Source organism: Myripristis murdjan, chromosome 24 (assembly GCF_902150065.1).
Source record: "Myripristis murdjan chromosome 24, fMyrMur1.1, whole genome shotgun sequence".
NCBI lineage: Eukaryota > Metazoa > Chordata > Actinopteri > Holocentriformes > Holocentridae > Myripristis > Myripristis murdjan.
In genome coordinates this window covers 13,512,434-13,526,986 of record NC_044003.1, presented here as the reverse complement: position 1 = coordinate 13,526,986, position 14,553 = coordinate 13,512,434, and the positions used below count along the sequence as shown (strand labels likewise).

The following is a 14,553-nucleotide window of genomic DNA, read 5'->3' as shown; positions in this document are numbered from 1 at the left end:
TTGTTTTTTTTTTGTTTTTTTTTTCCTATAACAGGTTTATCTTCTGCTTGTGTCCCCTAGTTTGAGAGCTGCTTATTAAACAAAATGCAAAGTGTGCAGGTTGAAACTTTCACATTTCAGTCTTTGAATGCGACCAAGGGTGTACCCCAAAGTTTGGTTTTAGGACGACTCATCTTTACTGTATATATCAGTCTTGGTGTTATTGTACCAAATGCGAACTGTCATTTTATGCAGATGATACTGTTCTTTACATTACCACTCCCAATCAAAATCTAGCCACATCTAGCTTGTTTTTTTATATTGTTGATATGCAGACTTATGAGCTGAGACTCGTGCTGCATACTGATGAAGCTAAATCCATGCTAGTCATTAATGCTAAGAAAACCTTCCATCTATCATCACATTTAAGTGAAATAAGACAGTATGCTATGTACAAATACCTTGGAATTTTAATTGATGAATCGCTTTCCCTTAAGCCACATGATGTGCAAACGGTGGCAAAACTCAGGCTAAATTTGGGCATTTATTTTCAAAATAAGTCTCGTTTTTTTTTTTTCTTTTATGGCCAAAAAGCAGCTGGTTTCTTTTTTTTTTTTATCACCACAAGTTCCAAGGACTTGCTGTCCGATACACACAGTAGTTAATCAGCTTCAACTTTCAAACCCACTGTCACTGTGGTAAGGACTTGGCCTTAACAAATGGTACACGATCCTCCAGCTGAACCACAAAAATAAGATTTTAAAAACAATCAAAAGCATTGAGCACCAGACCTGCACCTTAACGTCTATAGCCTTTGGGGTGCAACAAAGTTATTGCAGCAGGTACAAATGAGAGGGTATATCTTTTGGTTTTTACAAGTTTGTACTATACGCCAGAGGGTAATATTTCGAATTCTGCTTGAAGGGGATGGTCAGCATCAACAGAGCTGACCTTCTTCCTAACCTGCTTGCTGTAGAAAAAAGCCAGACTGCCCTGCTCAGCTCCAGTGATTTTGCTGCCCGTATTGCGGCTGAAACCAAAAAGTAAGTAAAAGAGTTCACACACTGCAATAGGACCTTTGCACATCAAGGGCCCTATCTTGTGCCACCCGCTATCCGCTGCCACTACCCGCTACCCGCAAATTGCGGATTTAGGAACTTCCGCTATCCCTAAACAGTATCTTGTGCCACCCGCTACCCGCTATCCGTTATGCCGACTGCATCATTTGCACCTGGAGGTGTGTCCGTGGGCGTGTTTTATGCGCTATCCCTAAAGTTGCTATCTTGCGCACACACTTTAGGGATAGCGGATAGCGGGTGGTCCTGACCACCCGCTATCCGCTATCCCTAAAGTTTGGGCTGTTAGGAGAGCGCGCCCAGGCGGCTTCAATGCGCGCCCCGACGGAGCCTCACCACGCACACGGTCGGACTGATACCAGGACGCCGCCGGAATGGACTGAGTATATTACTCATATAGACTGTTTAGAGGAAAGACTGTTTTAATTGGACACTTACCCCAGCACGTTTTGTTGTTTTATCATAAGCCAGCAGCTGTGCTATATTTTTATTTTTAATATTTTATTTGCCCAATCTACCTTGTCAATAAATTAGTTTACACATAGTTCCACCTCTGCCTCTTGTGTGTGTGTTGTGTGATCGGGGGATTTTACTCAATCAGTACAACCTTGTGACACGTCCACTTGGACACATGTGGCTCCACCTCCCGAATTAACTCGCCTATAATATAATATATAATATGTATATAAAGCCAACTTGCTTTAGCCTCAGTAGAAGCCCTGAGAAAATCTACGTCCCTCTCTCCATCGCGGGTTTAGGATTTAGGATTTAGGATAGCGCATCCTGCCCTTAAAGGCAGTGGCACCTGGCACACTGATTGGTTTAACTGGCGTAACGCCCAAAACATGCCTATGCATAATATAGCGGGTAGCGGAGGTGTTTTGCGGATAGCGGGAGGTGCACAAGATAGCAACTTTTACGGGGAAACGCCTCTTCCCAAATCCTAAATCCGCAAATAGCGGGTTTAGGGAGTCTGGCGCAAGATAGGGCCCCAAGTCTCTGATTGTTTATTACCTGAAACCACGCCTGTGAAATACACTACTGTTCTAGGTTCATATGCAGCTACTGGAAGATTGTGTTACATAAATAGATACAGATACTAGAAATACATTATAAATCAAAATCTTACAGTTTACATATGGTTGCTGTCCAGTTTACCTGTTCCTCTGTGGTTTTATAAAGTTCATAAAGAAAGTTATGAACATATTAAAACGAATTAAATAAACTGAAGAATGTACAGTTGTTAAGTTAAAAATTAGTATTTTTCTGAAAAATGACATTCTGGAGATGCATCGTTTTCACTGGACAGTAGTGCCATTCAAACATAAACTTAGCTGGCATTTGAACATGTAATAAAACTAAATCAACAAGCTAAAAAAGGACCAGTAGTTCAGTGTTTTAATTTCTTTTGAGTTTTTTTATTAGTCAGTTTGTTTCAGCTCAGTGTGTTTAGGACAGTTTGGAGTGCATGCTTGTCACTGCAGTTATTCCAGGTTAGCAGACTTTCAACCGAGAGGGCCATCGTTGGATCCAACAGCAGTTCATGACTGAAAGAATCTGAAAGAACTGTCCACTTTAAGGGAAAATAAGGCCTTTTGATGAATCCTGTTCCATGTTTTCAAATGGAACCACAAAATCCTGTTTTTCCACGTCAGGTACCTGCACATGATGAGCAGAAAAAATACTCCCATGGAGAGAGTGGCTGCTAGATTGGATGTTGGGAGTCTCTCAGATTTTCCACTTTCCGGCAATGCACAAAGTTAAAACTAATTGAACTCTGACCCTGTTTGCTGTTGGCTTTTCAAAACATGTCCAACCACATTACACTTTTGGCTGACAAGCAAGATACTATTAACCAAAACAGCGGTGGATTTACAGAGTTACATAAGATATTTTTTGACCAAGTATTATATAAAAGCTCTACAGTGAAGTAAGTGATTGCATTTTAATTAACTATCAGTTGTGATGATGGCAAAAATGAGGATGTCAGGGCCTAGGTCAAAAATTACCTCATTACAAACCAAATCCACTGTAGATCTGCCTGGATCTGTCTCTTGCTTGCTGCTCTTTCCTCTTTTTCTTGTTCTTCCTTTTTCTGTGTTGAATCGTCAGTCATAGTTTTGTTGCAGAATATATGTATTATTGTACTTTTTTCCATTTGTAATTACATACAAGTGAACTTGTACTTTGTTTTCTCCTTCTTATCCTCACTAGGGACCTGTTGGTGACCTTAGCACTGGGTCAGGTCTTGTCGTTGCTGATCTGTGGTATTGGTCTGACCAGCAAATACCTGGCTGATGACTTCCATGCCAACACTCCGGTGTTCCAAGGCTTTCTCAACTACATCTTGCTGTTTCTGGTGTATACAACCACACTCGCTGTGAGGCAAGGTATGGAACGAGACAGAAAGAAAGACAAGTGTGTATGTGTGGAGTAGATACAGGTGCTCTTCTTCATCAAGTGCCACAATATAGCCGAGTGCTGAACTTTCAACGTTCCTGCTCCAAAGACAGGAAAAAGCAGCACATCAGAAGTAAGAAAAAGAGACTTCACGTCTGTTGCACTGATTTATTTTTGGGCCCAAATTGCTGACACTTTTCAGTATTAAACCATCAGAGCATAAACTGATGCTCTTCCATTCCATTTCATCTTGGCTGATGCAGAACATAAGCTTAGAAAAGACAGAGTGGGTAATTATTTTATTGTGTCTAGTATGACATCACAGTACAACAGTGCTCCAAATGCCCTTCCATCTTGGCTGGTGCAGAGCATAGATCTATAAAAGACAGAGTGTGTTAATCATGTTATTGTGACCATTATGATATCACAATACAAGTGTCCCAAAGTTCCATTTCACCTTGGCAGATGGAGAACATTAGGTCTGCGCAGAGCATAGAAATAGAAAAAATAGAGTGCTCATTCATTTATTGTGTCTGCTGGTACATCACAAGTGTTCCAAATTGCATTTCATGTCAGCAAATTCATAGCGTAGAAGTAGAAAAGATAGAGTGTTCATTGATTTATTGCATCCACTGGGACATCACAGTACAACGGGTTTCCAAATAACATTTCATTTTGGCAAATGCAGAGCACAGAAATAGAGGAAATGAGTGGGTTCATCGATTTATTGTATCCGCCATTCTTTTTCATCTTGGCCGATGTAGAACAAAGAGCTGTGGAAGATAAAGTGAGTTTATTTTTTTTAATGTGTCTACTGTGACATCACAGTACAACAAATTCCATTTAATGTTGACAGATGCAAAGCACAGAAAATCAAGTGGATTTATCATTTTTATGGCGTCTTCTATACAACAGTGTTCTCGATTCCTTTTCATCTTGACAGATGCAGAGCATAGACCTAGAAAAGATGTGTGTGTGTGTGTGTGTGTACCCTGTCCTGCTTGGCACATTGTGATCTACATTAAGCAGACTGATGCTTCAGCATTGACGCCCTCAATCTCTCTCTCTTTCTCTCTCTGTCTGTTTCTCTCTCGTACGCACACACACTCACGTGCACACACACATACACACATATACACACTCACACACACACACACACACACACACACATACACACACAATGTCTCTCTTTGTTTTTCTCTGTCAGGTGAGGAAAATTTGCTGGCCATTCTGAAACGACAGTGGTGGAAGTACATGATTCTGGGTTTGATAGACATTGAGGCCAACTATCTGGTCATCAAAGCTTACCAGTACACTACACTTACCAGTGTGCAGGTTAGTGTGTGTGTGTGTGTGAGTGACGAAATCTTGTATGTCTGCTCTGATATAATTTGTATCTAGAGATTTATTTTTGTGACATTGCAGCCATGCCAATGACTCAATAGTTACACAGTGAATATGTGTAAACATATTGTGCTAACACTTAACAGTGTCCTTATTCCAGTGTATTAACCTATGGGAAAGTATTGTAACAATGCAATATTAATGTGTACACACTTAATGAAAATCTAGCATTCACTATTGTCATGCAGTAACGTGACGTTCATGTAGGCTCCACCAGTTTGACTGTAATTTTTAATGTTGATATGCAACATATTTTTGGTTCACATGCGTTGACATTTCAGTGTATTTGTTGTTTTGCAGAAAATGTAAAATGAAAACAAATGTATTCTTTCGGCTGGGTTGGGATGTTGGCCAACCAAGTCAGTGGCCCAAAAGCCACGTTCTTACAGCTGTGTGTGTCTTCTAGAAAGTGTTCAGCCAAAGTGGCTTTAATTTAGTGGCTTTGTAGATGCTGGGGAATCCTCTGATAAGTAGCGAATAAAGCCAGGAACATTTTATATGTTCTCATATACAGTCAGTGGACACTTTCTCAGGTCCACCTGTACAATCTAATGCAGTTCAATGCAACAGCTCTGCCATTAATTCTACCTTTTAACAAAGTTTATAATGTTCAGTTTTTGTTGACATTGTAGAGAATGTGAAAGTTTAATTCTATGTTTATTATTGAGGTTGTAGTTTGCAGAGGTCTTGTACTGGACTACATTATAGCGATAGGTGTTTCTAATTTTTTGTCCTCCCTATTTATAGACAGAATATTAGAAACACCTCTCAATAAAATGCAACCCAGTACAACAGCAACACTAACTATGAGCTCAATGCCAAACATAGAATTGAATGAACACCTCTATTACTGTGACAAAAAGAAAACCTGAGCATTACAGGCATCATATTGGATTGTATTAGATTGTACAGGTGGACCTAATAAAGTGGCCATTGAGTGTATGTTTTTTTTTTTTTTTTCACTCCAAAGAATGCTCTGGGTAGTTTGGAAGTGTGAAAGAAAATCTTTCTCTCATCAGTGTCTTCACTGGTGGGATTAGTGTATTCATGTGGAAAAATGAGCTCTAAACTAAAGGGGAGGGGGGCTCTCCAGGGTTGGAAACTGAACTTTAAATGAATGAAGTGTGAAAACGAAACGAAATAAATGCTGTATCTCTGTCTCTCTCCGTGTTTCTCTCTGTTGCTGTCAGCTATTAGACTGTTTTGTCATCCCGGTAGTCTTGCTGCTGTCCTGGTTCTTTCTGTTGGTGAGATACAAAGCTGCTCACTTCATCGGAGTGGGGGTGTGTCTGCTGGGCACCGGCTGCATGGTGGGGGCTGATGTGCTAGTTGGCCAGCAACAGGGCTCTGGTGAGTTTACGCACACACACACTGCTTACACACATGCAGCAAACAAACACAAGTCCGTTCACACACATGCACGCAAACACATATGGGCCCCCTCCAACTGTCACCACACATCCACTCACAGACACACACATACGCCTACATTCAGTTGCTTTAAGACTGCTGCTCACCTTTATTTTTATGCATTTATTGTTAATTAGTCTTGTTCATTATGTATGCATGTAACTGTATGTGGTGGCTGTTTTTGTCGTGGCTGATGGACAATACAAATCAGTCTAAATTCTTGTCTTTTCAAGTCCCTCCTAATATTAATTCCTAATGTTAATTTTTCAACTATATTTCTATGGTGTGTGCAGCACACCACGGAAATATAGCATCACTGTTGCCTCTCTGGTGTTTCCTACTTTGAATTCTGACATGGCAGGTCATTTTCTTCGGGTAGGAAATGGGAATTCCCAAGTTGACAACATATATGCAACGCACCACTAATCTCTCTTGGTCTCTCTGTCTTTCCAGCTAAGTTTATCTGTCTCCCTCTTTCTGCTCCAATAACTCATCCATTCAGGGGAGCAAAAGCTGCTGGGCGATCTGCTGGTTCTGGCAGGAGCGACGCTGTATGGGATCTCGAATGTCTGTGAGGAGTTCATTGTGAAGAACTGGAGCCGGGTGGAGTTTCTGGGCATGATGGGCCTCTTTGGATCCTTCTTCAGTGGCATCCAGCTGTGAGTTTGTGAGGCGGGCTAGAGTCTCACTCGGGGACAGGCAGACTGGCGTGTTCTCAGAATGATATCAGTCCGGGAAGTGAGCAGGGACTGTTAAATATACAGCCGTCTTGACCAGGACTCCCTGGAAGATGAGATCTTGTATCTCAGTGGGACCTTCCTGGCTAAATAAAGGATAAATAAAATAAAATAACTATCCTAGGGAACGGGCTTGGCTGACAAACAGTAGGATCTGACTAAGACAATGACTAGGCAGAGCTGACACAGGCCCCTTTTGTCATTTCTTAGTTTGTACATCCTCAATTCCTTTCCTTGCCTCCTCTCCTTGCTCCTTATTCCTGCCTACGGGACATGCGAGCTGAGGAGGCGAGGAAGCAACTCGAGGAGAGAGGAGTCGCGGCAACAGGCATTTAGCAAAATGAGACATCCCTGCTCACTGGAGCCTCATTTGAATGCACCATCAATTACTTATGACATAAGCCTATTTCACGTCTGTAGGCCTAAGTTATTACTGTCATTTCTTCTACCAAATTATGTTGTCATACAAAATTTGAAGAGCTTTTAAAGAAATGTAATAAATCATCCATATTCCAACTGCACTTCTGCTCTTTTATTTCCATTCCATTTGCTGTGAAGCCTAGCAGGGTTTTAAAAATTGCTTTGTAAATAAATATTTTTGGTATGATGATGATGTAGATCTGTCTGAAAGCCCTCAGACCCCTCTACTGATATATTGCTTTTAAGAAATAGTCTGTTATGTCTAATGTGAATAGTTCCACACTAGAGTTAGTAATTCTCAACCCAAAGCTCGTCAGACTTGACCCGATCACGTTTGTTCATGTCAATTATTTTACCAGCCTATTCCATCGGGTTTGAGAGGGTCAGGCTCTGCCCTGCGGTGAATAGATGAACTTGAACCTGCTGAACTTGAATGTGAAAGCAGGCAGGTGCTCTCCCACAGCTGTGGATCTGATGTGTGTCAGAAATTACAAAGTAAACAAAAGGAGGAGGTGGTGAAAAAGCACCAGGTTGACAACCTGTTTTTATTCACTAGCAGCTGCTTTGAAGCCCACCTGCATGTCAGCTTGCATTTTGTCCATCAGCTGACAGTTCAGCTGCACTCGGCAGAATCAGACAGGATATTTTTTCTATTGGAAAACTCACGAGTCGGGCCCATGACAGGACTAAAGCATGTTCTGGTCGCGTAGCCTTTGTGAAATGGAGCCAGATGAATTCTGTTTAGGAATATTTCATTTATTTAGGAATTTTTGCTTATAGTTACCAAATTTTGGGAAATCAGTAAACCAAATTTTTCAAAATTATTCATTTTTAAAGTCAATAGATGCTATATGTTGAGCGTTTTTGAAGTCAGGCATACGGTGAGGATGAATTTGTAAAAGTAGGACTTTCGAAATTTCGAAATGGCTAAAAACCAAGATAGCTGACATGAAAACATTATATCAGGGAGTACAATTTTGAGTATAAGTACAGAATATGGGCGTCTGCATCATATGGCGATATCTCCGAGTCTCTAGGTAAATCAGGAGCAAAGTTATAGCATTGAGTTAAGCATGAGAAAATATAAACTTTGACCAGATGATTGTGCAGTTACCTGTGTGTGTGTGTGTGTGTGTGTGTGCTTGGAAAAGGTCTGTATCATCCAATACAATACAATTAAAAAAAAAAAAAAGTTACTCATACAATGTATTAAAACAATAGGGCCAGCACCATTGGTGCTGGGAGCCCCAATAATAAGTATGCCAGAGCACATGAGTGTGGAATTAGAGTCATTAGTAGAATTGCTTACAGTAATCCCAGTAATTAATGATTTGCTCAGTTCTGTAATAGGCTGTTTTGTGCTGGATTTTACAAAAGGAGTCCCGCCCATAAAACTGAATTCTGCTCTGATAAAACAGTGAGAATGGACTGAATCAGTCACTGCAGTTTTCCTGTATACTGTAGCTCTCCCCATAAGTCCCACAAAGCAGTTGAATGTGCAAGGAAATCACACTACTTTAATTCCTGTCTGATTTACAATATGTAAATGTGCATATGTGTGTGTGTGTGTGTATTCTGTTATAGGGCCATCATGGAGCACAAGGAGTTGCTGAGGCTTGCCTGGGATTGGCAGATAGGTGAGATGCTCTCTTTCTCTCTCTCTCTCTCACACACTCACACACACACACACACACACACTAATGTCACCACCTCTTTGTGTTCACAGGTCTTCTCTACATCGGTTTCAGTGCCTGTATGTTTGGCTTGTACAGCTTCATGCCGGTGGTGATGAAGAGGACAAGTGCCACGTCGGTCAATCTGTCTCTGCTGACTGCTGACCTGTACAGCCTCTTCTGTGGCCTCTTCCTCTTTCACTACAAGGTAACATCACGCTTACCTGTGACACCTCCGCTCTGTCTGTCACTTCACATATCTGATCCTATTTATACCCAGGGCCTTTCTCACAAAGCAGGATCACTGAGTTAGCTGGATAACGGCACAAAGTAAAACCTGGAACACCATCCAGCTAACTCAGTAATCTTGCTTTGTGAGAAAGGCCCTGGTATTACAGTGTAATCTGTATCTGGATAAGGAAAAATGCATGTGAATACTAATACATGCAAATACAATAAATAGGGAGAAAAACTGAATTCAATAGGTATCAATTTTAAGACACAAAAAAGCTCTTCAGCATGATCCGAGTCTTCCAAAGCCAAATGATTGCATGCTGAATGGAAAAGAGCTATATTTACACTGTTATTTAGTGGAAATCTTCACAGTAGCTTTTGATACCAAAGCAGCCATGTGCTGTGGAGCATCGCACATCCATCCACCTCCTGCTGGACAAGAACTTGCGAGAATTCTTTCACAACGCACAAACTCACTGATACGAAAAAATTTAATGATCTACAATCTGGTCCAGTATCACTTATCAATGATTCATTGCAACTAAAACACACATGTGTATATCTATCTATCTATCTATATATATATCTATATATATCTATATATATAGATATATATATCTATATATATATATGCATGCTTTAAAATGCTGTATTAGTTTTAGAGGCTTTTGTACGTCATAGAATGCTGATTAGAAAAACTGACCAGCTGCCCGTTTATCTTAAAGGATTAAATTGTCTTTCCATAATATTGTCAGACACTTATAATAACAATGTGAACCTGTCAGTGACAAAAACAAGCACTTTTAGTGGACTGTGACCCTGTTGGATTACATTTCTGTGGCTGCTGGCTGAAATGTTTTTGCTCACTATTGGACCAATTCCAAAAATGTCATCCCTATCAGTCATTTGGATCCCAAAAGGTGGGGAAAAAATGCTGGAATTATCCTTTAATGTAAGGAGAAGAATGTATATTTGCCAACATGGCAGAGACTTAAAAAAAAAAAAAAAAAGACTTAATTGTGGCTCTTGAACTATGTCTCCTTTTCCTCTGTTGCAGTTCTCGGTCCTCTATCTGTTGTCATTCTTCATCATTGTCCTGGGCCTGATCCTCTACTCCTCTTCCTCCACCTACATGGCCCAGGACCCGCGGGTCTACAAGCAGTTCAGGAACACAGGCGCACAGCCGGCCACCGCCCTGCCCCACCTCGGCCCCCTGGAGCCCTCCGTCACCTACACAAGTCTGGACCAGGAGCTGGTTGAGGAGCCTCCTGTGCGAGTAGTGTGAAAATATGTGGGAGAGACCCCCTTCGGTCAGTCTGAGGGATCGATCAATCAATCAGCTGCCATCCCTTAGTCCTGCCCACAGCTGTGTACAGAGAATAAGTGTTGGATGCAGCCAGTTTTCTGCCCAGAGCAGTTTGGTTGACTACCCACCTGGGTCCATGTTTTTAATTTTAATGCCCAATTTTGATCTCATAGGGAGGGACTCCCCACTCGCTGACTGGGATAAGACAAATTGAAAGCACTCATATACTGTAAATGCTAAACGAGCAACAAAACACATAGCAAACCAAGTGGAAATGTACACTGTGATTAAAGACTGAAAAGATAGCAGTGCTTTTGTAAATTACGGTTCTGAAAAACCATTTCATGTAAAGGATATTATACATTTGTGTCATTTCCTGTTGTCTTTTTTTTAACATGTCTCAAGGATTTTTGTGGGTAATACTTGTGTACATGCTAAAATTGTGACTTTCATTACCCTACTCAAAACTTAGCAAAGGTTTGACGGCACTGAAGTTTGTTTATTTCTTATTTCTCTGTAAATCTACCTGATTGAGTTTAAAGACAAATTTGGTAGTTTGGTTAAAGATGAGTTTAAAATCTCAGTGCTAGTAAACTAGTGGTACCATGTGGTTTTCATGCATGCACACAAGTGTGTATGAGTGTGTCATGCATGGAGATGGTCCACAGTATAGTATGGAGAGGGAGTGCTTAGGGACTGCCAGCATCCCAGATAGTCCACATGGTGTTTTTCCCTCTTGGCTCAGTCAGCCACCACTGTAGAAGAAAGACACCTAAACTTGAGTATGAGAAAATCATATATAAGGGGCACCATTTTAATATTGGAGATGTTTTGGAGATGTCAGTCTTCTTTAGGGTGGGTTGTTCCTTTAAGTTCACCTAGGACTAGTTTTGATGTGCAGATGGATGGGTGGGTAGCTCATGTGTTTACCTGAAATGCCTGAAACTTGGGCCATCAGTCAGATGAAGATTCGGGAGCGTCCTTTGCCAATTAAGCCACGGCAGTGAAAGCCAAATATAAACACCGCAGCCTTCTAAACATAAAAAAATATTAAGACTTTTTACAGATGTCTTACTGCCCAGCTCCACTGCACCCTTCAGGCCACTGAGTGAACACTCCCTTCAAAGTCAGCTGACCCTGCTACCCTGGCTGCCTAGGGTAGCACCTAGATCCAGTCACTAATGGTTCATTCATACTATAAAGCAAATGGCGAAATAATAGCTGAAATCAGACAGGTTTGGATGTTTAATCAATCAAATGAACCAACCCTGTAGCCAGGATGAAAAAGATGTTCATGAGGCATTTCAATAACACTTTCATTGGATAGTCCCCTATACTAAAGATATTAAAAAGAATATTAACTGATTTACAAGTTAAATCGGACTTAAGTAGAAAATCAGTAAGTCTGTAAAGCATTTTTAAGGATCCTTTCCTCAATACTCACCCATAAACCTTCACCCAACCAGAACCCTAACCTTAACCGTGTAGGTGTATCTTGCCCAGAACTAATAACAGAGTGGGGGAGCATAAATAATGCCAACGATGCCTAAATGTTTGTTAAAATTCAACAAATACATAATAATCGATATGCCATTATGTAGGTGAAATGTATTTTATAGCTTATCGATATTCCACTGGAGTCTTGTTAATATTTAACTTCTCTATCAATTGGCATTTTGCTGAATATCAATAGGGGACTATCTAAAATTGTGACTAGGATTTCTGAGAAACTTTTTTTTGTTTGTTTTTTTGTTTTGTGGGTTATCTAGAGGAGACTGTGCTGTAAAATATCCAGTATCTGTCGTTCAGGTGAAAGAGGTAGTTCAGGGACAGGTCTGGAGCTGAGTTATTTTTCCTACCCATCAGATGAACTTGCCTTTGCCCTTTTTAACAGTCTGAGTGCAGTTTGAAGTTGAACAGCAATGTTAGGCTATAATAGCTCAATTGCTGAATGTCTCTGGGGTCAAACGGCTGCTACCTGATACCACAGACGCCCAGGAACTGAGTTAAGATAAGGGGTGGCACCTTTTTCTATTCTTTGAGTCAAGGCCACAGTCTCAGACTTGGACAGCACCTTTAGTAGGCTGTATTTCCTGTAAAAAAAAAAAACAAAAAAACAATGGCAAACACTACACATTGTTTAATTATTGCCACAGCCTGGTCAGTTATGTTACCACAGGCTAAAGTCTGATAATATTCATGGCACTCAAATAGAAAAAAATGTAAATATTGTACTTTTATGGCCACATAACTCTGTGGTTTGTCTTCAGTATCCATAGTTAACAACAAATCGAAATTTGGCATTGTGTTACACTTTAGAGATGTTTGTGAGCTTCTCCAGATAACTACCTCAGTGAGTATGGCTGGGCGATAAATCAATATTATATTGATATTGTGATACAAGGCTAGATATTATCTAGGATTTTGGATAACGTAATATCGTGATCTTACATAAGTCTTGTCTGGTCCTGGTTTTAGAGTAAAGAAATTACATTTTCAGAGCTTATTAGACTGTTAATAGCTGTTCTGTTATTTGACTCTACCTGCTTGGTCATCATATCCACATTATTAAGGCTTGTTTATCAAAAATGTCTTGTTTTTAAAAATCTTACATCCCTACAATACCATTACAATATCAATATCAAGGTATTAGGTTGAACAAATTGTGATATTTGGTTTTGTCCGTATCGCCCAGCTCTATCAGAAAGTCTATTTTTTGAAGAAATATGGCATATTTAATCAAACAAAACTGTTCAATCCAAACTGGCTGCTCAATAATATACACAATATCAATATCAATATGCATGATGGCTACAGAAAAGGTAACCAACAGAGGAATAATGGATTTGGCCACTGCACGCACGCCACATTTCAGTTACAGTGATGTGTGGCACTTGAGCCATCTTGCGAACATGATGCTGACACTTGGCGACTGCAGTGTGGCTGGGCAGTTAGAGGGTAATTAACTTATTAAAGATATTCATCAGATTCTAATAACATACTGCCTGTATGTTTGCTGGAAATTATACCTGTAAACAACACACAACACAGACTCAAGAGTCACTGCCTTACTTAGAAGTGTAATTAAGGTAATATAATCCCCCCACATTTCCAAAGAGAATTTCACTGTATTCATTCATTCCTGGTGTTTGGATATTGTCACTTTACCTTCCTGTGAAGAATAACATTGGACAGAGCACTACATATCCATTCATACATTTTCTAGCCCCATTGCTGTCAAGGTATTGTGTTGGAAGTGAAATCATTTCCTGTTGTGCTCGGATTTACAGGGCAAAGACCACAAGGACATTAAAGGGACTGAAAATAGGCTCCAGTTGTATATTTGGTTTGGGCTCACTGTTGTCTCACTGGACAGCACTCAGTACAAGAGGAATCTGATTGTAAAATTCATGATGTTATATTATGATGCAGTTGCTGAATACCAATACCAGGATTGGTGGTATTATTTGCCATTCATTAACCATCATTTGGAATGTTACAGGGTTTTATCCAAAGCTCATAAAATAAAGACATTATTTGTAATTGATTTTCTTTTTTCATTGTATTTTTGCATCTTCTCACTGGCTTCTGGTATTCCGTTTGATTTAATTTATTGGACCTTATGTTGTCAATAATGTTACCTACAGTAAATTAATGCATCTGAAGTACTCTGGCTTCATTATTTCACTTCTGCCCTTCATACACACTATAAGTGGCAGCAGGATGCACCACTTGTGAAGGGTAGAGTAAATTGGACCCAAATGCAGACACACAGAAGCAGCTGTATGATTTTAAATACTTTGGCTGGATCCAAATGATAGCACTCGGGGCTGGCACACTCAGTCCTTGCGGACATCGGTCTTATGCACTGAGACTCTCACTACAATGCTTTACATCATTACGTCAAGTCTGAA

At 40.3% G+C, this 14,553-nt stretch overlaps 1 protein-coding gene across 1 annotated transcript in view; it reads left to right on the top strand.

The window, feature by feature from the left end:
* Positions 1 to 11,382, top strand: part of slc35f1 (solute carrier family 35 member F1) — a 15,152-nt gene extending 3,770 nt beyond the window's left edge. Inside the window, exons 2-8 of the mRNA XM_030047317.1 lie at positions 3,270 to 3,445; positions 4,663 to 4,790; positions 6,050 to 6,209; positions 6,772 to 6,928; positions 9,011 to 9,063; positions 9,153 to 9,307; positions 10,391 to 11,382. Coding sequence (XP_029903177.1) covers positions 3,270 to 3,445; positions 4,663 to 4,790; positions 6,050 to 6,209; positions 6,772 to 6,928; positions 9,011 to 9,063; positions 9,153 to 9,307; positions 10,391 to 10,618 — 1,057 coding nt within the window. The 3' untranslated portion in view covers positions 10,619 to 11,382. The remainder of the gene's footprint in view (positions 1 to 3,269; positions 3,446 to 4,662; positions 4,791 to 6,049; positions 6,210 to 6,771; positions 6,929 to 9,010; positions 9,064 to 9,152; positions 9,308 to 10,390) is intronic.
* Positions 11,383 to 14,553: the final 3,171 nt, after the last annotated feature.